The 26,472-nt window shown below is 34.0% G+C and overlaps 1 protein-coding gene across 1 annotated transcript in view; it reads right to left on the bottom strand.

Annotated features, from left to right (window-relative positions):
* LOC127854695 (sushi, von Willebrand factor type A, EGF and pentraxin domain-containing protein 1-like) overlaps positions 1–26,472 on the bottom strand; it is a 141,626-nt gene that overhangs the window by 58,065 nt on the left and 57,089 nt on the right. Inside the window, exons 10-13 of the mRNA XM_052389753.1 lie at positions 17,752–17,919; positions 13,285–13,452; positions 10,473–10,640; positions 9,482–9,649 (exon numbers count right to left, since the gene is read on the bottom strand). Coding sequence (XP_052245713.1) covers positions 9,482–9,649; positions 10,473–10,640; positions 13,285–13,452; positions 17,752–17,919 — 672 coding nt within the window. The remainder of the gene's footprint in view (positions 1–9,481; positions 9,650–10,472; positions 10,641–13,284; positions 13,453–17,751; positions 17,920–26,472) is intronic.

The following is a 26,472-nucleotide window of genomic DNA, read 5'->3' as shown; positions in this document are numbered from 1 at the left end:
GTAGTTTGACTTTGCTGACGATATCACACTGTAATTATCAACAATCAAATATCTACTACCCAAGACAACAAAACTGGAATAAACATACAGCTGAAGTTGGACTAAAGATCAACATTTATATATTCAAAGTCATGAAAACTAACAGCAAAAATGAAAATATAATGAAGGTTGGACACAACGAAGAAGAAAAGGTGGAAAGCTTCATATATCTGGGAGCAACTGTTTAAAGGAAGATGGAGGCACAGCACATGTGAAGAAAATAACATCACTGGAGAGCACACAGTTTGAATGGTTATCAAGCATCTGATAGGCCCGCAACATTGACAGAAAGACCAAACCATGCCTGTTCAATAGCCTTGTGTTTTAGTTCTACTGTATGGAAGTGACAGATGGAAACTAACAATGGGCAAAAATGATAAACTAAATATATTCCAAAACAAGTTTTATGACCGTTTTAGAAACGGCAGAAGCATGAATGATCACCGAAAATGTGAGAACAAGAAGATGAAATTGGAGTGGGCATGGTAGGTGAAAAGACGGAACACAGGGCAGTGCTGTAGCCCTTGAGTACACACCAGAATGATGAAGAAAAGAGGCCGACCGAAAACTAATTGGCGGCACGTGGCGGAACTGGAACGGATCGGTGAAGGCTGCAACACACGAAACTAAGCACGACATACACGTGGGCAAGCTGGCATGCAGGTTGATTTATAAAATACAATATTCCACTTACTTTCACAGAAAACAGAGTCATTCCAGCCAGTTGCATTGCACTCTATATCTGATAATGTGGTCTTTTAAGTATGTTTCAAATGGAAAGATACTAAATACTGGCAAATAGCGGAGAACCGAGTCGGGTTGCTCAGTTGGTATAGTGCTGATAGCTTAATGATAAGTGGGGAAATCCTCTAAACGGCCATTTCCTTCTCTAATTCAAGTAGAGCAGTAGTCAGTTACTGGCATAAGTATGTACATTGAGTACTGGGTAAACCAGTTTATCCAAGGAAAGTGCGAGTTGGTAAACTCACCGCCGTGGAGTAACTATTACTAGCTAAACTACTGTTTAGAACGGAAAAAAATTCCAACTAAAGCAACAGACACGAAGTGTTAGCTGTCTGAATGTTTTTCATAACTAAATCATGCACGGAACTTTTTTTTTTTTTTTTTTTTTTTTTTATTCAATATAAAACATATAATGTAAACATGTGCATAAGCAAGAACAAATTATAACATGCAGCAATGATAATGTTAAACATATTATACAATATATGCTAATATTTATAATGTTTTTACCTATATGTAATAATTAAACTATATATGAGTTGCATAAAGTGGGGTAGATAAACAACTTGACTAGGTTATGAAAGTTTAATGTGTTTCCATTTTTGTTCAAAAATGTTAAGTGTATCGTTGTTGAGGGCTATTTCCTTTTCAATTTGGATCTTTAGTTTTAAATAATTTATAAAACAGTTAAAAGTAGGTTTTTGTTTTTTATATTTCATGCTGAATATAAAATATTTCATTAATATAATAATGTGGTTAACAGCGTTATTAATTTCTGGTATTTTACAAGTATTTACACCGAAACTGATATTTGAGAGAGACAGTTTTATTATTAATTGTTGTTTCTCTAGAAAAGTTGTCAATTGATTCCATAGAGATTGAATATGTTTACACTCCCAGAAAAGGTGTTCTATTGTTTCAATATGTTCACTACACATATCACATAGATTTGTGTTGGATAGTTTGCACTTAAAAAGATATTTATTTGTAGCTATGATTCTCTGGATGTATTTATATTGAAAATTTCTCAGTGTGCTATCAGTTGTTGATTTATATGGCATGACATATATTTGTTTCCAATTAAAATCTTTTTTTTTTTCTCCAAGAAGGTTTTGCCATTTAGTTTGAGCTTTGGGGATTTCGGCAGGGTTTTTAATTTGAAGAGTGTAAAATATTTTGTTCGTTTTGTTTTGTTTTGCAATTATGTTTTCCACGAATGTTTTTTTAGTACATGGTGTGTTATTTGTATTGGTAGCAGCTTTAATATGTATGGGTATACTTTTGATCAATGTGTAGTACATCAGGAAATTACTTGTAGGTATTCCGTATATGTAGCATAAGTTTTCAAAAGAATAGAAGTCGTTTATTCTGTTGTCGTATAATTGATCTACATATTTAATGTTTTGTTCAAACCAATGTCTATAGAACAACGTTTTATTGTTGGTAGTTATATCTTTATTGTTCCATAAAATGACTTTACTGTTTATTTTGGTTTCTAAATTTTGAGTAACTTTACACCATGCTGAAAGAACATTCGATAGAAATATGTTTTTGGTTGAAATTTCATCTAAGATGTTATTGTCGATATTACATTCAAAAAGTAGGGAGTCACCATATGTTTTTAAAATTTTCTGGTAGAACAATTTCCATTTACTCGTATTGGTGTTATCTAAATATCTTTTAACCCAACTGCATTTGATTGCATTCAGGAATGAATCTATGTCCGTTAGTCTGATACCTCCATCCTCTACAGGTTGAATTAATTGAGTTCTCTTAATTTTATCACGTTTACCGTCCCATATGAAATTAAATATTTCTGATTTTATATCTTCAATAATATCATGTGGTGGGTTTGGGAGAACTGTAAGTGTGTAAATTAATTTAGGGAGCGCAAACGTTTTCAACACGGTGTTTTTTCCGATTAGTGTTAGTTTACGATGCTGCCATGATTTTAAACAATTTTTAAATTTTTGTAATTTAGGCAATATGTTTTTTAGAATTGTTTCATTTCATTGTTTGTAAAGGTTATTCCTAACGTTGTTGCTTCATCTGAAGTCCAGTTGAATTTCATTTCTTTTTTAAGATGAATATTACATTGTTTAAATTTACCTACACGTAGCACAGTGCATTTACTTTTGTTTAGTTTAAGACCCGATGCCAATCCAAAAAGGGTTAGCGATTCTATAAGATTATTGAATGAGTCGCTACTGTCATTTAAAAAATAAGTTGCATCGTCAGCAAATAGGGACTGTTTAATTTCTTCGTCAGGTTCTAGGGATATTCCCTTTATATGTTCATTTGATTGGATATAGTGTGATAGATACTCGATGCATATAATAAATAGTGAGGATGAAAGTGGACATCCTTGTCTTACCCCTCGTTCGATGTTAAAACTGTTTGAAAAGAAGCCATTGTTAATAATTATGCTGTTTATATCGGTATAAAATAATTTAACCCATTTTATTAGACTTTCACCGAAATTCATATTTTCTAAGCAAGAGAACATAAAAGAATGGTCTAGTGAGTCGAAAGCCTTTTCGAAGTCTGCAAAGAAAATGAGGCCAGAATTGTTTGGTTGGTTGAAATAATTTATGCATTCTTGTATCAGACGTACATTTTCACCAATGTAACGTCCTTTAATGAAGCCAGATTGAGATCTTGAGATGATTGATGGTAATACTTTTTTAATTCTGTTTGATATACTTTTAGTTGCAATTTTATAATCATTGTTTAGTAAACTAATCGGGCGCCAGTTTGATAAGGATTCTAAGTTTTTTCCAGGTTTTGGAATGAGTGATATTATACCTTGTTTTTGAAGCGTAGTTAAGTTTTTGTTGTTAAATGAATAGTTAAGTGAATTAATTAAATGTGTTTTAATATCATTCCAGAATATTTTATAAAATTCGATTGTGATGCCATCAGATCCTGGACTTTTGTTATTTTGCATTTCTTTTAGTGCTAGTCCACATTCATATTCATTAAGTAATCCGTCACACAATAACTTTTCATCTTGATTTAAAGCATGATGTGTATTTTTAAAAGTGTTGTTATTTTCAACATGTTTTCGTTTATAGAGGGTTTCGAAGAATAAACGTTGTTCTTCTAGTATTTGAGTTCTGTTTGTTATATCTTTGCCATTAACTACTAATTTGTGTACAGTTTTTTGTTCACTTCTACGTTTTTCAATGTTTGCGAAGTATTTTGTATTTTTTTCATTGTGTTCAACATGTTGTGCACGTGCTCGTAGTATTATTCCATTGAGTTGTGTATGATAGATTCCTTCTAATACTTGTTTGTTTGATGTGATTTCATTTTCAATGGCAGTGGTATCATTTGTGTTTGTTTCATTCATTTGTTTTTCAAGTGTTTCAATGGTTTTGATGGTTTCAGTTTCAAGTTTGTGTGTTTCTTTTTGTTTAAATGATGTGTATCTTATTGTTGTGTTACGTATATTTCCTTTAATTACTTCCCATAAGGTGTTTGGGTTTGCATCTTTATTATTTTGAACTGTGTTTAATATTTCCTGTGTTTTGAACTGTGTTTGATATTGTGTGTCTAACAAGATGCTGTTATTGATTTTAAAGTATCCTGGGCCTCTTTCAGGTTGTATGTTGTGCAGTTTAAGTTCAACTAGAGAGTGGTCTGTCATAAATCCTGGTTTAATGTTACATGTGTCAATAATGTTGCAAAATGAATCGGATATTAAAAAATAGTCTAATCTACAAAATATTGTTGGTTTTGTGTTTGAGTGCCAGGTGAATTTTCTTTCGTTTGGATTTACTGTACGCCAGATGTCTATCATATTGTAGTTTTCAATTATGTTATTCAAAATTTTTCTATTTTTAGGATGAGTATAAAGGTGTCCATTCTTTTTATCTCTTGATGGGTTCAGGACAGTATTGAAATCACCACCGATTATAATATTTTTATCTTGGTTATTAATTATGAAGGATTGTAATGTTTCGTAAAATGTGGAATCATCTATGTTAGGACCGTAGACGTTTATCAATGTTAATTGTGTTTCGTGTATTTTGATATCTATACTTGCTAATCTGCCAGTTATTATTTCGTTGAAGTTATCGACTGTGATCCCTGTATTGTTTTTAATCAAAAAAGCAATGCCTTGTTTATTTGTATGTTGTCCACTAAGATAGATGTCTCCGTTCCATTCATCCTTTAAGGTTTGTGCTAAAGAATGTGTCAAGTGACTTTCTTGTAGTAGGCATAAAGTACATTTTTTTTCGTCTAACCATTTGAAGATTTTTATTCGTTTGGCTTTATAGTTTAGCCCTTTTACATTTAAAGTACATATTTTAATCATTTAAAAAAGTTGGAGGGTGATGTGAGTGATAATTTGTGTGTGCTTGTCTAGATGGTTTCGTTTTAAAAAATATAGAAGAGCTATTCATCCTAAACAATATGTAAAGTGTAATTGAGATATGGGTCGTATGAGTACACTGTATGCGAAAATTCATGATCCAAGTTCCAGTAATGAATGTATCATAAACAATACATTGTATTTTGCTTGACAATATCATTTGTGAGAACGTATTTTTCTCTCTATGCAACCATATAAAGATTAAAAAGAAAAAACAACAAAAAAAATATAAACAAAAAAGGATTAATAGTAACATATAAATAATGAGAGATAGATTGGAACAAAGATCCATTCGGGTCAAACTATAAATTTCCATGGAGCAATATAAAAACAGTTAATATGTACTGTAAGGTATATAAACAGTGAGACATAAAGAGTCGCCAAAACAATAATACATGCACATGCATGTTGAATAATAATTCTCAATAAAAAAACAAAAGCATAGCTGAAAAAAGAATGAAAATTGAAATTAAGACAAAACAAAACACACAAAGACCTGTTTTGTATAGCTCAATAACATTGACCCAGTACTTGTGAACTAGATTAGTATTTAATATTTTACGCAAAATAACTCCCTCAATTCACAGTCTGTTTTATTCGTGCACGTTTTGCACGAGTTTTTGTGGCAATAAAAGTATACTTAGTGAAGATAGCCACACATGATTTAAAATTGTTTCTAGTTCACTTCGTAAATAAATTTGACACTTCGTAACGGCATTTTATATATTAATATAGTAAGGTCACTGGCAGATTTATCTATAATGCAACAATAAAATTACATTATACATGTACTATAAACTATTTGTAAAGTGCGACAGAAAAACTCACCAAAAACATTTCAAAATGCATGCGCATCTTTAATGCAACAATAAGATAACATTATACATGTACTATAAACTATTTGTAAAGTGCGACAGAAAAACTCACCAAAAACATTTCAAAATGCATGAACATCTTTAATGCAACAATAAAATAACGTTAAACATACTATAAACTATTTGTAAGGTGCGGCAGAATAACTCACCAAAAAAACATTTCAAAATATATGCACATGTCCATTGAATGATATTTATCGGTATACAAATGAATACCGTTGTAATATATTTGACAATATGATATTTCGAACTATATAGCATACGAAAACACTGTGGATAAAAAAAAACACTGAAAACTAACAGTGCACAATGACAATTGTTCGTATAGCTCGTAAAACTTAATCTGGCATTCGTGAACTCCATTTGTATTTTGCTTTTCACGCAATAACTGATCCCTATATTTAAAAATATGTTTATTCGTGCACGTTTTGCACGAGATGCACGTTACAATAACAGTACGCTTAGCGAGAAAACGCATCAATTGATAGCATTGCTTCTAGTTCGCAACTTTATTTGAACTTCTAAACGTTAATATATTTATACAATTAGATCAGTACCAGATTTATATTAGCGAGCAATGGGCCACAGTATTAATTTAGTTTGCAGGTAAGTATGGATGTACTCAGGATTGGGGGGTTATATATCCTGCCAGGTCGATGATTATGTAAGTGCGTATGAAATAATGAATTAAAGATATGTTGGCAGGTAAGTATGGATGTACTCGGGGAGGGGGGGGGGAGGAGCCGGAAGGTGGGTGCGAAAGAACATTGACAGGTAGGAACATAAAATTACACAGTAAGTTAGGTGCTTGCACAAATAACATAGGCATATCCGGAGACGTACAAGAAGGTTAGCATTCTAAACTAAATGAAAATGATCGTTAAAATAACTCCGATTTGCGTATATTAAATTTAGTTATGAGTACATGTAGTGGGAAATATTTTATATATGTGTCTGTTAACACAACAACATGAAAGATTAAAATGTAGTTAATAATTAACAGATATTTATTTTTATCTATGAGTTCATGCAAACCTGGTATGACTTGAAACCACATACAAAGTTGTCACACGTTACACATCGGTATTATGAATTCTTGACTGGCGATCGGAGGTTTGCACCAGAGAGGCTTTCTTTGCGTATGTGGTGGATTCTTTCTTTGGCCATGGTTTGCTCAGCCAGTTTTTATATTGGTCAAAAAGCACTTTTTCACTGCGTTCACTGCCCCTATATTTCACAAATAGTTTGCCTTCACGCGACCAAGCTCTTTCAACACGACCCGGGTCTTTGAGACGTAGGGACGCAAGCACCTCTGCGTTTGTTTTTGTTAGGTCGTCATTGACGTAAATGTTTGTGCCCTTCAATCGATTTGCTCGTTGCATGACACCGATTTTGGTTTGACGTCGAACAAATTTCACAATCACCGGACGATTCTTGTTCGGTACGTATTTTCCGAGCCTGTGAGCAACATCTATGTCTTTGGATATAAGCTGGATATCAAGATGATGGTTAATCATTCTCGCTGTTTGTTCTGCCACTGCAATAGATGATTGGTTTTCCGCGTCACACGAGAGGCCCGATATACGAACGCTGTTCCGACGCCCGTATTGTTCGAGGTCATTTATGCTAGTTTCGAAGATTTGTATTGTGGACTGGTTGTTTTGTTTAATAGCGTCAATTTCTTTTTCTTTTGAATTTAGCTGCTCTTTAAGCGTCGATATTTCTTTTTGTTGGTCGAACATATTACTTTCGATAATTTCTAATTGTTTAATTACGGATGCAAGCAATTTCTCTTTTATTTCTTCGAGTGTTTCTTTTATAATGTTTTTGATAATATCAGTGTCGCTCTTTGTGAGTACATTCGAAAGTTTTGAGTTTATTTCGTCAAGTCTTTTTGTAATACATGATGTTTCTGAGTTAGATGATGTGGATGATTTGATTTCATTTTGTTTGTTGATTACGAATTCCGTCATACTTTTTTGGCCATATACATGTTTGTGTCCTTCCCATATTGGAGATACTCCAAGCCATGCACGGAACTTCCTTACGACAAGTGGCTGATGCAGACCAGCCAGAGTCAGAGTTGCATTTGATGATGTTCTCTCCGCTCAGTACATAACCGTGATTGCAGGATATTTTAACAACAGTTCCATACGTTGTTACTGTAGTGTTTACTGTTCCATGGTCTGGTGTTGGGTCACCACAATCTGAAGTGCAAATAAGTGATTAAAGATTAAACGTGATTGGTGGATTCTGAGCTGTTTTAATGGGTCAGAATCCACAAAATACATCTACAATGTTATTGCATATTTCCTAAAGCGACATTGTGCATGAATTAACTATTGTTTGCAATACTTAAACCTCAAAAGCAAAATTAAAATAATGATGTTATCAATGTTTTGTGTAGAAGGAAACAGCACCTTTGAAAATATGTACATCAAAGTATATACAGTGCATGGATTAAACAAATAAGGATTTGATGCTGAAAAATGCCACATGGTGATGGGTCTTTTGATAAAAATGTTAAATCCAAACTGGTATGACGCTTAAGGCGAGACAGTGATGACTATAGTGCTGAAAATGCATCATGATGATTATAAGGGTGTTACTTGTGGCTGTGACTTCAATCACGATGCTGTTCGTGTTGTTTATAATGATTATACTTATGATAGTGACGAGGCTGATGCTGTTATTGTTGTTGATAATGATGAATTGATGGTCATACTGATTATGCGTTCAGGAACATCAACTGAAATCCAAACTTCTATTGGTTTCGAATAATATATCAACTAAAATATATCGATTACTTCAGTTTATTGTGTAACTTTCTTAGAGAATCGCATATAAAAGAGGTAAACTCATTCAAAAAGCAAGAACTGTTTGATTTGCATTTTATTTTAACTTTCATCCAATATATACATTTTCAGTCAGAAAATTTAATTGGAATTTCAATAAGTAAGTGATTATGCAACGATTGCTTTACGTTAACAATATAATTATAATATTTCACCCCAGGAGTTTGAAATATTATCCATAAAGCTAATCTAATGGCTAAAAAATATAAAATATACCCCTATATAGTATATAGACAACAGGAAGAAAACGCAGCAGACCCGGCCCAGCCCATTTTCCAGTAAACAAGGGAAATTACTGAAAAGACAGGGTACCCTACATCGACCCACAGGTGTTGGGCACGTGGCCAAGTCACTTAAACACTATCAATATATCAATACTCTAGAGCAGTTGTCAGTTACTGGCATAAGTATGTACACTTAGTACTGGTACAACCAACTAATCCAGGAATAGAGTGAGTTGGGTAACTTACCGCCATGATATGACTTAAGTACAGATGAAGACGGAAAACAAATCCAACTTAAGAAACAAGCACAAAATGTCAGCAATCAGAATGTGTACCATGACCGAATCATGCCGAGTACTTTCTTACCATACAGGTTACAAGTGGCTGATGCAGACCAGTCAGAGTCAGCGTTGCATTTGATGATATTCTCTCCGCTCAGTACATAACCGTGATTGCAGGATATTTTAACAACAGTTCCATACGTTGTTACTGTAGTGTTTACTGTTCCATGGTCTGGTGTTGGGTCACCACAATCTGAAGTGCAAATAAGTGATTAAAGATTAAACGTGATTGGTGGATTCTGAGCTGTTTCAATGGGTCAGAATCCACAAAATACATCTACAATGTTATTGCATATTCCCTATAGCGACATTGTGCATGAATTAACTATTGTTTGCAATACTTAAACCTCAAAAGCAAAATTAAAATAATGATGTTATCAATTTTTTGTGTAGAAGGAAACGGCACCTTTGAAAATATGTACATCAAAGTATATACAGTGCATGGATGAAACAAATAAGGATTTGATGCTGAAAATGCCACATGGTGATGGGTCTTTTGATAAAAATGTATAATCCAAACTGGTATGACGCTTAAGGCGAGACAGTGATGACTATAGTGCTGAAAATGCATCATGATGATTATAAGGGTGTTACTTGTGGCTGTGACTTCAATCACGATGATGTTCTTGTTGTTTATAATGATAATACTTATGATGATGACGATGCTGATGCTGTTATTGTTGTAGATAATGATGAATTCATGGTGATACTGATTATGCGTTCAGGAACATCAACTGAAATCCAAACTTCTATTGGTGTCGAATAATATATGAACTAAAATATATCGATCACTTCAGTTTATTGTGTAACTTTCTTAGAGAATCGCATATAAAAGAGGTAAACTCATTAAAACAGCAACCAACTAATCCAGGAATATAGTGAGTTGGTTAACTTACCGCCATGATATGACTTAAGTACAGTTGAAGACGGAAAACAAATCCAACTTAAGAAACAAGCACAAAGTGTCAGCAATCAGAATGTGTACCATGACCGAATCATGCCGAGTACTTTCTTACCATATGGGTTACACGTGGCTGATGCAGACCAGTCAGAGTCAGCGTTGCAGTTGATGATGTTCTCTCCGCTCAGTACATAACCGTGATTGCAGGATATTTTAACAACAGTTCCATACGTTGTTACTGTAGTGTTTACTGTTCCATGGTCTGGTGTTGGGTCACCACAATCTGACGTGCAAAAAAGTGATTAAAGATTAAACGTGAATAGTGGATTCTGAGCTGTTTTAATGGGTCAGAATCCACAAAATACATCTACAATGTTATTGCATATTTCCTAAAGCGACATTGTGCATGAATTAACTATTGTTTGCAATACTTAAACCTCAAAAGCAAAATTAAAATAATGATGTTATCAATTTTTTGTGTAGAAGGAAACAGCACCTTTGAAAATATGTACATCAAAGTATATACAGTGCATGGATTAAACAAATAAGGATTTGATGCTGAAAAATGCCACATGGTGATGGGTCTTTTGATAAAAATGTTAAATCCAAACTGGTATGACGCTTAAGGCGAGACAGTGATGACTATAGTGCTGAAAATGCATCATGATGATTATAAGGGTGTTACTTGTGGCTGTGACTTCAATCACGATGCTGTTCGTGTTGTTTATAATGATTATACTTATGATAGTGACGAGGCTGATGCTGTTATTGTTGTTGATAATGATGAATTGATGGTCATACTGATTATGCGTTCAGGAACATCAACTGAAATCCAAACTTCTATTGTTTTCGAATAATATATCAACTAAAATATATCGATTACTTCAGTTTATTGTGTAACTTTCTTAGAGAATCGCATATAAAAGAGGTAAACTCATTCAAAAAGCAAGAACTGTTTGATTTGCATTTTATTTTAACTTTCATCCAATATATACATTTTCAGTCAGAAAATTTAATTGGAATTTCAATAAGTAAGTGATTATGCAACGATTGCTTTACGTTAACAATATAATTATAATATTTCACCCCAGGAGTTTGAAATATTATCCATAAAGCTAATCTAATGGCTAAAAAATATAAAATATACCCCTATATAGTATATAGACAACAGGAAGAAAACGCAGCAGACCCGGCCCAGCCCATTTTCCAGTAAACAAGGGAAATAACTGAAAAGACAGGGTACCCTACATCGACCCACAGGTGTTGGGCACGTGGCCAAGTCACTTAAACACTATCAATATATCAATACTCTAGAGCAGTTGTCAGTTACTGGCATAAGTATGTACACTTAGTACTGGTACAACCAACTAATCCAGGAATAGAGTGAGTTGGGTAACTTACCGCCATGATATGACTTAAGTACAGATGAAGACGGAAAACAAATCCAACTTAAGAAACAAGCACAAAATGTCAGCAATCAGAATGTGTACCATGACCGAATCATGCCGAGTACTTTCTTACCATACAGGTTACAAGTGGCAGATGCAGACCAGTCAGAGTCAGCGTTGCATTTGATGATGTTCTCTCCGCTCAGTACATAACCGTGATTGCAGGATATTTTAACAACAGTTCCATACGTTGTTACTGTAGTGTTTACTGTTCCATGGTCTGGTGTTGGGTCACCACAATCTGAAGTGCAAATAAGTGATTAAAGATTAAACGTGATTGGTGGATTCTGAGCTGTTTCAATGGGTCAGAATCCACAAAATACATCTACAATGTTATTGCATATTCCCTATAGCGACATTGTGCATGAATTAACTATTGTTTGCAATACTTAAACCTCAAAAGCAAAATTAAAATAATGATGTTATCAATTTTTTGTGTAGAAGGAAACGGCACCTTTGAAAATATGTACATCAAAGTATATACAGTGCATGGATGAAACAAATAAGGATTTGATGCTGAAAATGCCACATGGTGATGGGTCTTTTGATAAAAATGTATAATCCAAACTGGTATGACGCTTAAGGCGAGACAGTGATGACTATAGTGCTGAAAATGCATCATGATGATTATAAGGGTGTTACTTGTGGCTGTGACTTCAATCACGATGATGTTCTTGTTGTTTATAATGATAATACTTATGATGATGACGATGCTGATGCTGTTATTGTTGTAGATAATGATGAATTCATGGTGATACTGATTATGCGTTCAGGAACATCAACTGAAATCCAAACTTCTATTGGTGTCGAATAATATATGAACTAAAATATATCGATCACTTCAGTTTATTGTGTAACTTTCTTAGAGAATCGCATATAAAAGAGGTAAACTCATTAAAACAGCAAGAACTGTTTGATTTGCATTTTATTTTGCCTTTCATCCAATATATACATTTTCAGTCAGAAAATTTAATTGGAATTTCAATAAGTAAGTGATTATGCAACGATTGCTTTACGTTAACAATATAATTATAATATTTCACCCCAGGAGTTTGAAATTCTATCCATAAAGCTAATCTAATGGCTAAAAAATATAAAATATACCCCTATATAGTATACAGACAAGAGGAAAAGAACGCAGCAAACCCCGGCCCAGCCCATTTTCTAGTAAACAAGGGAAATTAATGGAAAGACAGAGTACCCTACATCGACCCACAGATGTTGGGCACGTGGCCAAGTCACTTTAACACTATCAATATATCAAAACTCTAGAGCGGTTGTCAGTTACTGGCATAAGTATGTACACTTAGTACTGGTACAACCAACTAATCCAGGAATATAGTGAGTTGGTTAACTTACCGCCATGATATGACTTAAGTACAGTTGAAGACGGAAAACAAATCCAACTTAAGAAACAAGCACAAAGTGTCAGCAATCAGAATGTGTACCCTGACCGAATCATGCCGAGTACTTTCTTACCATATGGGTTACACGTGGCTGATGCAGACCAGTCAGAGTCAGCGTTGCAGTTGATGATGTTCTCTCCGCTCAGTACATAACCGTGATTGCAGGATATTTTAACAACAGTTCCATACGTTGTTACTGTAGTGTTTACTGTTCCATGGTCTGGTGTTGGGTCACCACAATCTGACGTGCAAAAAAGTGATTAAAGATTAAACGTGATTGGTTGATTATGAGCTGTTTTAATGGGTCAGAATCCACAAAATACATCTACAATGTTATTGCATATTCCCTACAGCGACATTGTGCATGAATAAATATTGTTTGCAATACTTAAACCTCAAAAGCAAAATTTAAATAATGATGTTATCATTTTTTTGTGTAGAAGGAAACGGCACCTTTGAAAATATGTACATTAAAATATAAACAGTGCATGGATTAAACAAATAAGGATTTGATGCTGAACAATGCCACATGGTGATGGGTCTTTTGATAAAAATGTAGTATGATAAATCCACCAAACACACATATTTTTTCTTTCCTTTTTTATCAACATTTCGGCTTACGCCTTCATCAGGATAATACAAATAATAACAGAAAGCGGATGTTACGTCATTGACTTAACGTACATTAAAATGCGGGAAAATGTACGTCAATAAAATGAACGTTAATTAAATTAAGCTTAACTTTCGGATTCAAGAATACACAATTTCCTATAAAATTATATTGATAAAAATGTAAAATCCAAACTGGTATGACGCTTAAGGCGAGACAGTGATGACTATAGTGCTGAAAATGCATCATAACGATTATAAGGGTGTTACTTGTGGCTGTGACTTCACTCACGATGATGTTCTTGTTGTTTATAATGATTATACTTATGATGATGACGATGCTGATGCTGTTATTGTTGTTGATAATGATGAATTCATGGTGATACTGATTATGCGTTCAGGAACATCAACTGAAATCCAAACTTCTATTGGTTTCGAATAATATATGAACTAAAATATCGATCACTTCAGTTTATTGTGTAACTTTCTTAGAGAATCGCATATAAAAGAGGTAAACTCATTAAAACAGCAAGAACTGTTTGATTTGCATTTTATTTTACCTTTCATCCAATATATACATTTTCAGTCAGAAAATTTAATTGGAATTTCAATAAGTAAGTGATTATGAAACGATTCATTTACGTTAACAATATAATTATAATATTTCACCCCAGGAGTTTGAAATTCTATCCATAAAGCTAATCTAATGGCTAAAAAATGTAAAATATACCCCTATATAGTATATAGACAACAGGAAGAAAACGCAGCAGACCCCGGCCCAGCCCATTTGCCATATATAATGCCGTCATAGATTATTGTACACTACGGAAGCGTATATGGTACACCCCATAATATGGTCATGCCGGATTAGTTTATACCGACTTACTGTGAAATAACATGGTATGTCGTCATAGTTTTGTAGGTTTTTACCTCTTTATTTTACTCGCCAAAACGACATTAAGTTAAAGTCTCGACATACATGTTTCCGGCTTTGCCCGAAAAATTATTTGGTCGACATGATCTAAGTCGACAAATCAACATAATTTTTGGCGTCATGCTCTTGTGAAAATTACTTACCATCATAGTTTTAGTCGACACGATGAGTTAATTTTTTACGCCATGACACCTTTTTTCATATCATGCCATCATAGAATGTTGACATTATCACAGCCTCAGGGTGTACCCTATACGCTTCCATACTTCCCTAGCTTAAGGATTAAATATCGTCAGAGATTTAGGCTGTTATGCCAACATGCGGATTCTTTTGTCTTGAAATCTTATCCTAAGTCGACAAATCAACATAATTTTTGGCGTCATGCTCTTGTGAAAATGACTTTTTAAGCCATGACAACTTTTTCATATCATGCCGTCATAGAATGTTGACATCATCCCAGCATCAGGGTGTACCATATACGCTTCCATAGTCTTGAAATCTGCTACGATTGTAAAATGTTACAATTACTTTGACACGTATTTTGTGGTCTTATACTTTGATTATTTTATGTCGACTTATTCCAATGTGTTATGATTTATTAATTTAATTTAGGATGTCATAATAGTATTCATGTGCTGAATGCACCAAATGAGTCAAACCAAATATAAGAAGGAAACTAAAAAACAATGGGAATAAACCTCTTATTAAGCATTTTCGAAAAATGATGATTGTGACCGACGGAGTTACAGAAAAAGATGCTGTGCACAATTCTTGTCGTCTTAAACAGAATCGGAGTCAACATTAAGTACGACATCAAAAATAATGCAGCTAACTGTACCTACCATGAAGGAATCACCTTCGTGTTTCTTCTTTTCATACAATTTTGACTTGCTATAATTAATGTGTTCGGAAATTTTATTAAATATGGTTTTAAGTGTATCTGCCACCTGAGCTAAAATTGATCTTAAAAGTGAATACTTTAAATTCTTGTCTCAAACCGTAAGGCTAATAGCTTCGGTCGAAATTGGCCCATCCTATGGGTAACTTGACTTATAGACACATTGCTCAAGGTTTTGTTTTTGATAGGTATCATCATATAGTGATCATCAACCAAATTTACTGGGTGGTCAAAATAGTTGGTACTTACTTGGTAGAGAATTTGCATGAAATTTCATTATCATGTGGGCAAAATGGACCTGTTCAGGGATTAATAAAGCTTGCTTTTTTGAACGTAGTAAAAACTTATCATTTCCTACCGACGATTCGGCTAGCGTCACCTAAATGAAAATTCAGGTAAGCGATTCAGTGCCATTATTACAATTTTGTTTACAATACTAAACTAACAGTACTTGCTGGCGCATCACTTACCTATCTTCTGTTCATAAAATGTAATTGAAATAGGCTTACAACTCACAGTGATTTTGCACAAAATTAAAGACGTGCTTTTTTAAGAAAGAAAATACCTTTATACACCTTCATCTTGGCGTAACAACCTGAAAATAGTTCCACCCTTAAAGTATAAGGTATAGAAAGTTTAATAATGTTTAATTATTAGTTCCTGATATCTTTGCAAAAAGATAAAAAAAATAGACAAGGGAAACATGATGGTCCAACAGCGCTCACCTAAGTACAAGGTACACCAATTGTTGACCTTGCCGACCTATTGCTCTGCTGTAGAAGAATAAGAAACAACAGAATGGTTCCCAATTATGAAAGGAGTGAAGCAGGGGTACTGCATATCAGGATTTCTCTTCCTTGATGTAATCGACTGTATAATGTAGAAAACTGTCGAATGTGAGAAAACTATAATCCGATGGAACCTTACAATTATTTTGGAGTAGTTTGACTTTGCTGACGATATCACACTGTAATCATCAACAATAAAATATCTACTTCCTAAGACAACAAAACTGGAATAAACATACAGCTGAAGTTGGACTAAAGCTCAACATTTATATATTCAAAGTCATGAAAACCAACAACAAAAATAAAAATATAATGAAGGTTGGACACAACGAAGAAGAAAAGGTGGAAAGCTTCATATATCTGGGAGCAACTGTTTAAAGGAAGATGGAGGCACAGCACATGTGAAGAAAATAATATCACTGGAGAGCACACAGTTTGAATGGTTATCAAGCATCTGATAGGCCCGCGACATTGGCAGAAAGACCAAACCATGCCTGTTCAATAGCCTTGTGTTTTTAGTTCTACTATACGGAAGTGACAAATGGAAACTAACTATGGGCAAAAATGAGAAACTAAATATATTCCAAAACAAGTTTTAAGACAGTTTTAGAAACGGCAGAAGCATGGATGATCACCGAAAATGTGAGAAGAAGAAGATAAAATTGGAGTGGGCATGGTAAGTGAAAAGACGGAACACAGGACAGTGCTGTAGCCCTTGAGTAGACACCAGAATGATGAAGAAAAGAGGCCGACCGAAAACTAATTGGCGGCACGTGGCGGAACTGGAACGGATCGGTTAAGGCTGCAACACACGAAACTAAGCACGACATACAAGTGGGCAAGCTGGCATGCAGGTTGATTTATAAAATACAATATTCCACTTACTTTCACAGAAAACAGAGTCATTCCAGCCGGTTGCATTGCACTCTATTTCTGATAATGTGGTCTTTTAAGTATGTTTCTAATGGAAAGAGACTAAATACTGGCAAATAGCGGGGAACCGAGTCGGGTTGCTCAATTGGTATAGTGCTGATAGCTTAATGATAAGTGGGGAAATCCTCTAAACGGCCATTTTCCTTCTCTAATTCAAGTAGAGCAGTAGTCAGTTACTGGCATAAGTATGTGCATTGGGTACTGGGTAAACCAGTCAATCCAAGGAAAGTGCGAGTTGGTAAACTCACCGCCGTGGAGTAACTATTACTAGCTAAACTACTGTTTAGGACGGAGAAAAATTCCAACTAAAGCAACAGACACGAAGTGTTAGCTGTCTGAATGTTTTTCATAACTAAATCATGCATAGAACTTCCTTACCATACGGGTTACAAGTGGCTGATGCAGACCATCCAGAGTCAGCGTTGCATTTGATGATGTTCTCTCCGCTCAGTACATAACCGTGATTGCAGGATATTTTAACAACAGTTCCATACGTTGTTACTGTAGTGTTTACTGTTCCATGGTCTGGTGTTGGGTCACCACAATCTGAAGTGCAAATAAGTGATAAAGGATTAAACGTGATTGGTGGATTCTGAGCTGTTTTTAATGGGTCAGAATCCAAAAACTACATCTACAATGTTATTGCATATTTCCTATAGCGACAATGTGCATGAATTAACTATTGTTTGCAATGCTTAAACCTCAATAGCAAAATGCAAATAATGATGTTATCAATTCAATGTGTAGAGGAAAATGGCACCTTTACTGGTATGATGCTTAAGACGAGACAGTGGTGACGACAGTGTTGAAAATGCATCATGATGATTATTAAGGAGTTAATTGTAACTGTGACATAAATCACGAGGATGTTCTTGTTGTTTTTAATGATGATACGCATGATGATGACCGTGCTGATGTTGTTATATGTCAATCTATAGTTAAAGATGTATTCTTGAACATAACAACTGCATTTAAATCGGCAATGTTTTGACAAAATACTGGCTAGACTTAGCTCCCTATAGTAATGTTTCATGTACAATTGTCTCATAGTATCGGTCCTTCTGTTTGGTTGCTGAGATGTGTTACTATGCGCATGTGCTTGTTCGAAAAAGAGTAACTTAATGGAAAAAACGAAACCCTTGATCATGTAGTTCTTAAAGTATTTTTAAATTGTATTCAAAAATAAGCGGCATATAAACATTTGATAAAGCTACTATTTATCCATAAATTAACTAACATAAGTGTGTGTTACGTATAGCATCACCATCGAATAAACATGACCTACTTTCCAACGAACACTGGGAATCGTGAGAATGACCGTCGTAAAAGTCATGGATTACCATCAAATATATAAACCATTTTTAACATTGAAAAAACATTAATTTTCCAGCACTTCTTGAAGGTTTTTCGTTAAAGGCACGATACTATGAGGAGGACCGATACTATGAGAGAAAGGGATATAATATCTTAATGATGATGATGATAGTGATCTTGATACTGGTTATGCGTTCAGAAACATCAACAGAAACCAAAAGTTCTATTGATATTGAGTTACCTATATGCAGTCGCATAGAATAGAGGTAAAATCAGTAAAAAAGTAAGAACTATTTGATTTGAATCTTAATTTACCTTTCATCTAATATACATTATAAATCAGTGAATATAAAACGATAGCGTTACATTAACTATATAATTATAAGCTAAAGAAACTTCAGCGAACTTACTTGTGGGAGGCCGTAGCGAGTTATCTGTCTGATGAAACTATGATTTACCTTCTGTAGCTATTTCTAATAAATCATTGAAAATCAATAAGTCATGCATATACAATTGTTTCTTTTATGTATAAGATTTTTTTTTTGTTTCATAAATTATGTTGTTAATTGTTTGCGGTTATATTCTGTTTAGTGTCTATACTTGTATACGGTGTAAGTTTATTTGTGTAAGTGTATGATAGTTCATTAACAGTACAATAATAACCCCACTGACCTGTGCAGCACTTACCAATCTTTGTTTTCAGCTCCTCAATTAAGCCCACAAAGCCATCGAGTTTGCTTAATTCACCATCTAGTTTAGCGATATTTCCATCTGCATGGTCAATCCTCGCACTCAGTTTGTTTTGTTTAGAGATCACGGACTGGGAAAGGTTGTGTATTTGATCGACCACAGAGACTTTTCCCTTCATGTTATTTTTCAGTTCCTTGTAACCTTTCATCATCACCGCTGCGGTTTCTTCAAACTTCTTTTGAAGCGCGTTGAATCTGTCGTCGCATTTCGTTTCAATGCCTGCGTTCAACTGCAGAAGTTCAGCTTTTAAATTTTTAATTAATTCGTTTCTTTCCTCTTCATTTTCCTTTTTTTTGACAAATTCGTTGGATGTTCTTTTAATTGCGGAGTTTTCTTCTTGAATCTCATGGACTGTACTGAATAATCGGTTCAGTCGGATTTCATGCGCCTTCAACGTTTCTTTGAGATCTGTTATATCCTTTTGACTAACACCTCTCATTCCCTTACCTATCAATGTAAAAAAGAAAAAAAACTTGCCTTGAGATAATTTAATGCTCTAGCAGTAATTTGATAATGAGCTAAAACTATCTTAAAAATATTCATTCTTTCATGTATTAATTACTTTAAGTTATAAGAGCAGCTTTATATGGATCCGTATTAAACATTGTTCAAATGTCATAAGTTCAATGTGGTCAAACCTTGTCGATCCGCGTCCTATTAAACTTATTTTATAGTATTGTATGTATCTTCTCCTATCATGAAAACACTGTGCCTACATAATTATGAGTTGGATCATGGGCTTAACTACTACACCGACTATTATACTTATTCAGATTAGTAATTCTGACGGTAACACTTCCTGTTTCATCACCATGTTGATTTATGTTCTATGGACCACATATATTATGTTTCATATACAAGTTGTTTTTTATTTAATATGGCACATGGAAATACATGACCCTTTAAAGAAGTAATTTATTTTGATCAAACTGTTTATTGACATTGTAAAAGTAGCAAAGCTAGACTCACTCTTCAAGCAACTAGATCAAACATGTCCTTACATCATCAAGTACTTAATGACTTTAATTATTTAATGATTTCCCTCAAAGAAAATAAATTGAGATAATGACACCTCTTTTGCAGAAGTTGAGATAGGGGTCTTAAGAAGTCATGTGTTGTCAATGATTTGTTCAACAAATTATTTTTTTTATTTGTACATGTATGTACAAACTATTAGTAAACCAATGAATACAATTTGCTATAATATGCATTACTTGCTTGCGCAAATGCAAGTGGGAACACATCTTGAGCACGAAATATTAAACATCAAACGAAACGTTTTGATAACGGAAGGGTAAATGCGTTGTGCACAAGCATCTGTTATGAATAGATTTAAGTTAAATCAGTTCTGCGTATATTGTGTGTTATTTTCGTATGCATATCTGACATGTTCTTCGTACACGTTTATTTTTTTGAAGCCACCGGACTGAACCGGAATATAAAGGTTGTCGAAAGATATTTGATAAAACATGACCTTGGCTTCCAAGGGAGATTATGGTCATTAAAATATTTGTTAAATATTTCACAAAACTATTCTGTTATTTCCTTACAGTGTTTGAAAGACTACTCACCATAGTCAAAGAACGTTCCGCCAATAATAGACCCATCGCTAACGTTTCTCTGATCGACCAGCATCTGCTCAACGGTCATCTTAATTTCAGTGATCTGGAACTGTATATCGCTGATATCGCGGTCCACAGAACTCTTGATGAACGTCAGCTTTCTGTTCAACTGTGCCACGTCATGCGCCTGGCCGTTAACATCATGTGACGCCATAAGAACAAAGACGAAGCAGACGACATTAGCGACGTGTCGCGACATGGCGACTTTTTATTTCAACGATTTAAGTACTGATATATATTGCAAATTTATTTACACACTGATATCCGTTTATTTTTTTCCGAAACGATAGGACAAACTTGTTCTATTTCATATTAACGCTGATAACCCGTGCGATTCAAACACTAACTAAAATCGAGCTTACGCTAAAAATACTGAAATGTTTTGCTATTTAATTGTTCCAAAACAAGAAATATTACGCAGTTACAGTCCGCCTCTATGCAATTCAAACTGAAGTGTGGCACTTGATTAGCATGTCTTGTACCATGAGAAGACTTCCACCTCTTGAAATTATATCTACAAAATACTTGAACGTTGAGTATTTTGCATTACCACACACCAACTAGCAATTCGAAAACAAACCAAAATAACTTATTTGTTTACATTGACATCTAAAAATTAAGATTGCAAGATCGGATAGTAGTTGTATGATAGTAATTATTTATAATTATTATTGCACAATTATCAACTTAAACATGATTATTCAAAAACATGAATTAATGTTCAAAATCTGTATTGATCATTATTTCGTTAGGTGCGTTTAGTTTTTTTTTAAGTTAATTAACCGGGAATGTAGCAACACTGATAGCACAGTAAAAAAATGCTGATTTAGTGAATATGATTTATTTTAACAAAACTAATAGAAAAAACAGCATGAAATATATATTTTGACGCCTAAATGTGAGCTAAATAATCGGTAAAGGTTTATGCTATAATATAATCATATTTCCTGTTTGAAATACCTTATTACGCAAATATAATCATTTAACATTTCCGAAGATGATATTCTTAATTGTTTTCAGGAATACTGGTATATCATTAGTTTGTATAATTAAGTCAACAACCCGATGTAGGATAAGATAGTTTGAACAACTCATGGTAGCGGACCTTATGCTTTTGACAAATATTTAAAACGAAACACTTGACTTCAATGGTGAATTGCATTCTATTAAAAACTACAACTCGCCACTGAAATCCCTATTACATAATTATGACGTCTAGGCAGCTTTAACTTATATATGGACCGTAGCCGAAGGCTGAGCTCAACATACAGTTTTGGGCAGCCCGGTTGGTCTTTACTATGTCATCGGGTCTAAAGGGGGTTCTTCTATATCCTAACAGTACCGAGCATTTTCTGCATGTGTACCAAACAGTCTATCAGCAACATTTTTAAAACCACACACATTAACAAAATTTGGATAACTAGATTAATTTTTAATCCAAAGCGTATTCACACTTTGAAATATGTTTTATAGTATATGTTAGATGTCAAATATAACAGTTAAATACCTATTGTGCGCATGTAAGTAGCTGTGTTTGCTAACCCGTATCATAACCCTTGCACGTTTAAGAAATAGTTTTGCGTAATGCAGGTTTATCAAACAGTTGAATGTTTAAGTGGTACTGTTTGAGCCGTATAAAGATTTGATCATGGAATGGCGGATTTAAAGGCACGTATTCACAGTTGGCAAAATTACAATACAAACAATTGTCATATATTAAAAACCGAATTTATTAATTGTATTAAAACAAGCCAACCAACACGCCTGAATAAAAAATGTGTTATATATTTTTGCTTATTGATAATCATGAAACAAAATCGTAAACAGTGTTACTTGTAAAGCTTTTTTTGTTGATAATTTGGTTAGAACGTGTCCAACCTACATAGGGTTTTAGCTACCAATCTGATTAAACATGCGGTGTAGTGTGATGCGAAGCTGGCAGGCATCCGGTGGGAACTATTATGTAACTCAGAATGGTATTCCCCTGAGATTTCGGCTTCTTTCGCGAACTTGCTCTCTGTCGTTGAAGAATGCACACGGTACCTCGGTGACTCTCATGGACGCCGTTTCCGGTAGTTCCTTTTCCGAGTTTTGTGTTATTATCATGTGCACTCTTTAAAGTTTCACAGCAGTCGACTCTTCCTTGGTAATTTTAGTATCCCCGAAGTGACAGTCTCTTGTGTTACTTAATTTACGAGGGAATGGCTTTGAAAGTTACTTATACATTCATGCGCGTTGAACACATCTCACCTGAAAATCGGCAATTGAGAAACCGAGTAAATAATGTATCTTGATTGTTATAACGACGCCACTTCAATCGCTAATTGTATTCACAACTTGTTAGATCGTAGGATTTTTTTCATGACCTTCGCATACAAAGAAATTACACGCTGACAAGTAACTAGCAACAAGCTAATGCTGTTTTCCGGTACATATACGTCTGCGTATTGCAAATCACTTATGATTATAAAAGCGCTGATTATGGTGTGACCATATTCCAATGTTCCCGTTGTCAATGAGCCACAAGGAATCATTCATATAATTATATTGTACCTTAAATATATTGCAACCGGATGGGATTAGTTATGATTTATTTTTATTGATGATTTAAACTGAGTTCATAAATAAATATAAAGTATAAAGTGTAAATGGAACGAAGACCAATACAATCAAAAATTAGAAATAGTATAACCTATGTTGTAACAGTTGAATAGAGAATAATTCGCTCTTAAGAAGGCAAGAAATATCCAAGACTGTGCTATACATTGAACGACAATCACATCAATATTATATGTTCAAGATCCAATCAATCTGAAATCATATGTTACTATAACATGTCAATGTATTTCAACTGGATAACCATCAATCTAAAAAAGAACTAATCTTTTCAAACACTATGCTAATGGAAAAAAATATTTGAAAATTAATCGTATTCTTATACATAACATGGTATACCAAAGCGATGCATATTATACATTTATTTAAGTTGTCATCCTTATATGGATAATATGGTATGCGTTTCTTTACTAATTTTCTTGTTGGTATAATAATATAGTCTGTCTTGGCTATAGAATACCCGATAAGCGCATTCTTCAGGAAATAGTTTCAAATGGTTCACTACATAAGATCAGTGATCGCACTCAGTTTTAAGACAGTTTTAAACAGGTGTAACAAGGGGAAATATATAGGGAACGTCACATATGTTCCCTTTTTTGCATTATGTGTCTATTCGGCTTCGACATTTTTCATTGGCAATCGTATTTCATTTTAAATCTGAAAACAATATATTGCATGTGTACAGTGTTGTTGCTTTTTTTATGGTGTGTGTTTTTTTGGTCAAAACGCTGTTAGCATCCACACGCTCTTTTTTTTGTTAGATGATTATTTATGACGCTGGTCAACAAACGTTTTTTTATATTTCAATGGATAATCCGGAAAAAGTGAACCCCTGGCATTAACTTTACGGCCATAAGCGCCGTAAAACTATAACGAAACATTCGTAGTCTACTCATTGCGTCTTTGTTCTTGAAAAAGATCGAAACTAACAAAGAAGAAATCTACATTTATTGGGTGAAAAAAAAATTACTTTAGTCAATGAATAAACTGATCGGAACATGAGTAATGCATTACAACCTACCGTGTAAATTATACACTGCTAGTGATATAAATATCATGCGCCAAATTGTTATACATCAATATATATTGTCGAGTTTCTTTATTTATTTGTATGTATGAACAATTAATATTATATATTATTAACATAATGACCTGTATACGTTTAAAATTGAATTATAATGTTTGGTTCCAATACAAAGTTCATTCTGTGTAATTATTATGATAAAAGTATATAGTGTATGTTACGCTGCGGAATGTATAACCTTTGGTACCAATGGTGTGAGGGTTATGGTATCCTTGCGACGGAGAGATTACGGGTTCGATCCACACTTGGTTAGCGTTCTCAAGATCTTTCTAAGGCGTAAACTAAATGTCTTAAACACCAGAGAAGCAGAAAACAAGGGCCACAAATTGACAACATGTCTACGTTTCAGTTTTACACTGGTGTGAAACCAGCAGAAAACAAAAATGTTATTTTCAAAATATTGAAGTTTGTATTTAATATTTTCCAATGAAATTTGGCGTACATATACTTTGGTATACAAACAATATTTACGTGTAATTTGGTGGTTGTTAGTTATGTAGTTATTGACTTACAGAAAAAAGTTTTTTGGTGTCTACTTGAAATTCAAATTTCCCTGTAAATGCTAAGCACCGCCCACTTGAAAGGTTTTGAACTTCTCTCAGCCAATAGTTAGCGGATGACTCTAATCAAGTTTACATGTAAATACAGATTCAACACTATCCAAAATTGCTGTCTGCTAAAACACGTGTTTATGTTTATAAACACTCTAATGTTATCAGCAAATCGGTGGCAGATAAACCCAGCCCACTAGTTAATGTAGGTTAACATTTTACCACCGCAAAATCAAGCAAGTGAGATCCGGCTTTTAAATGTCCATAGCACAATACTGTCATAGTTCTGAATACATGAACACATTGAAAATTTAATCCAGTCCTATTATCATATAATGTAGTGCGTACATAGGCAGATTTTGTTGAGACCAATCAAAAACATAATCGCCCTCTAAAGACATACCGTAAAAAAAAACAATTAATATTTGTCATATACAGTCCATATATTCCAGATTACGTATATCGAAGACGTTACCACGTTTAATCGTAATGTCTAGCATACCAGATATTAACAGTGGGCAGACGTAAATTATTGTTGTTAACTGTGTGTTCAATCATTTAAGTAAATCGATTGAATTGTGATGAAACAATATGATTTTATTTACGATGTGACGCAACATAGTGATTTTATTTAATATGTAGATATCTACCAATAATTGTTGATTGACACGAATATTCGTGCAAATATTACTGCCAATAGTAATACAAATCTTCCAATATGAACAAGTTGTAATGTTAGTCTACTAAGTTTACGAATTTTTTTATCAATCTGCCATAATGAACGCTACCAGTCAAAATTTTCCGCACGCGCCGATTAGGTGTAGGGAAATCTAATTGCCAAACGTTAACTTGGGACATAAATCTCAGGTGTAGAGTACACCTATTGTCCATCGGCTAATATAAAAAGTATGCGCCGACATTATAGTTGGCCACTTCGTCGTATCTTTGTCCCACGTGATCATCACCTGCTGTAAGGCCCCACTCTTTCGTACCAGGAAGCAGAAGACATTGGTGACTTATTAAGACTTGATTATCCTTTATCACAAAGTTATTTAAGCAAATCGAGGTCTTAGTTTGAATCACACGAACACTCAGTAAATAAGCTACCTTCGTAACGATCGGACAATTTATTTTGTATTTGTTTTTATTATTATGTTCCAGT

The sequence above is a fragment of the Dreissena polymorpha genome, chromosome 13, assembly GCF_020536995.1.
Source record: "Dreissena polymorpha isolate Duluth1 chromosome 13, UMN_Dpol_1.0, whole genome shotgun sequence".
Classification (NCBI taxonomy): domain Eukaryota; kingdom Metazoa; phylum Mollusca; class Bivalvia; order Myida; family Dreissenidae; genus Dreissena; species Dreissena polymorpha.
The sequence above is the reverse complement of the archived record's forward strand: the minus strand, read 5'-3'. Positions and strand labels throughout refer to the sequence as shown.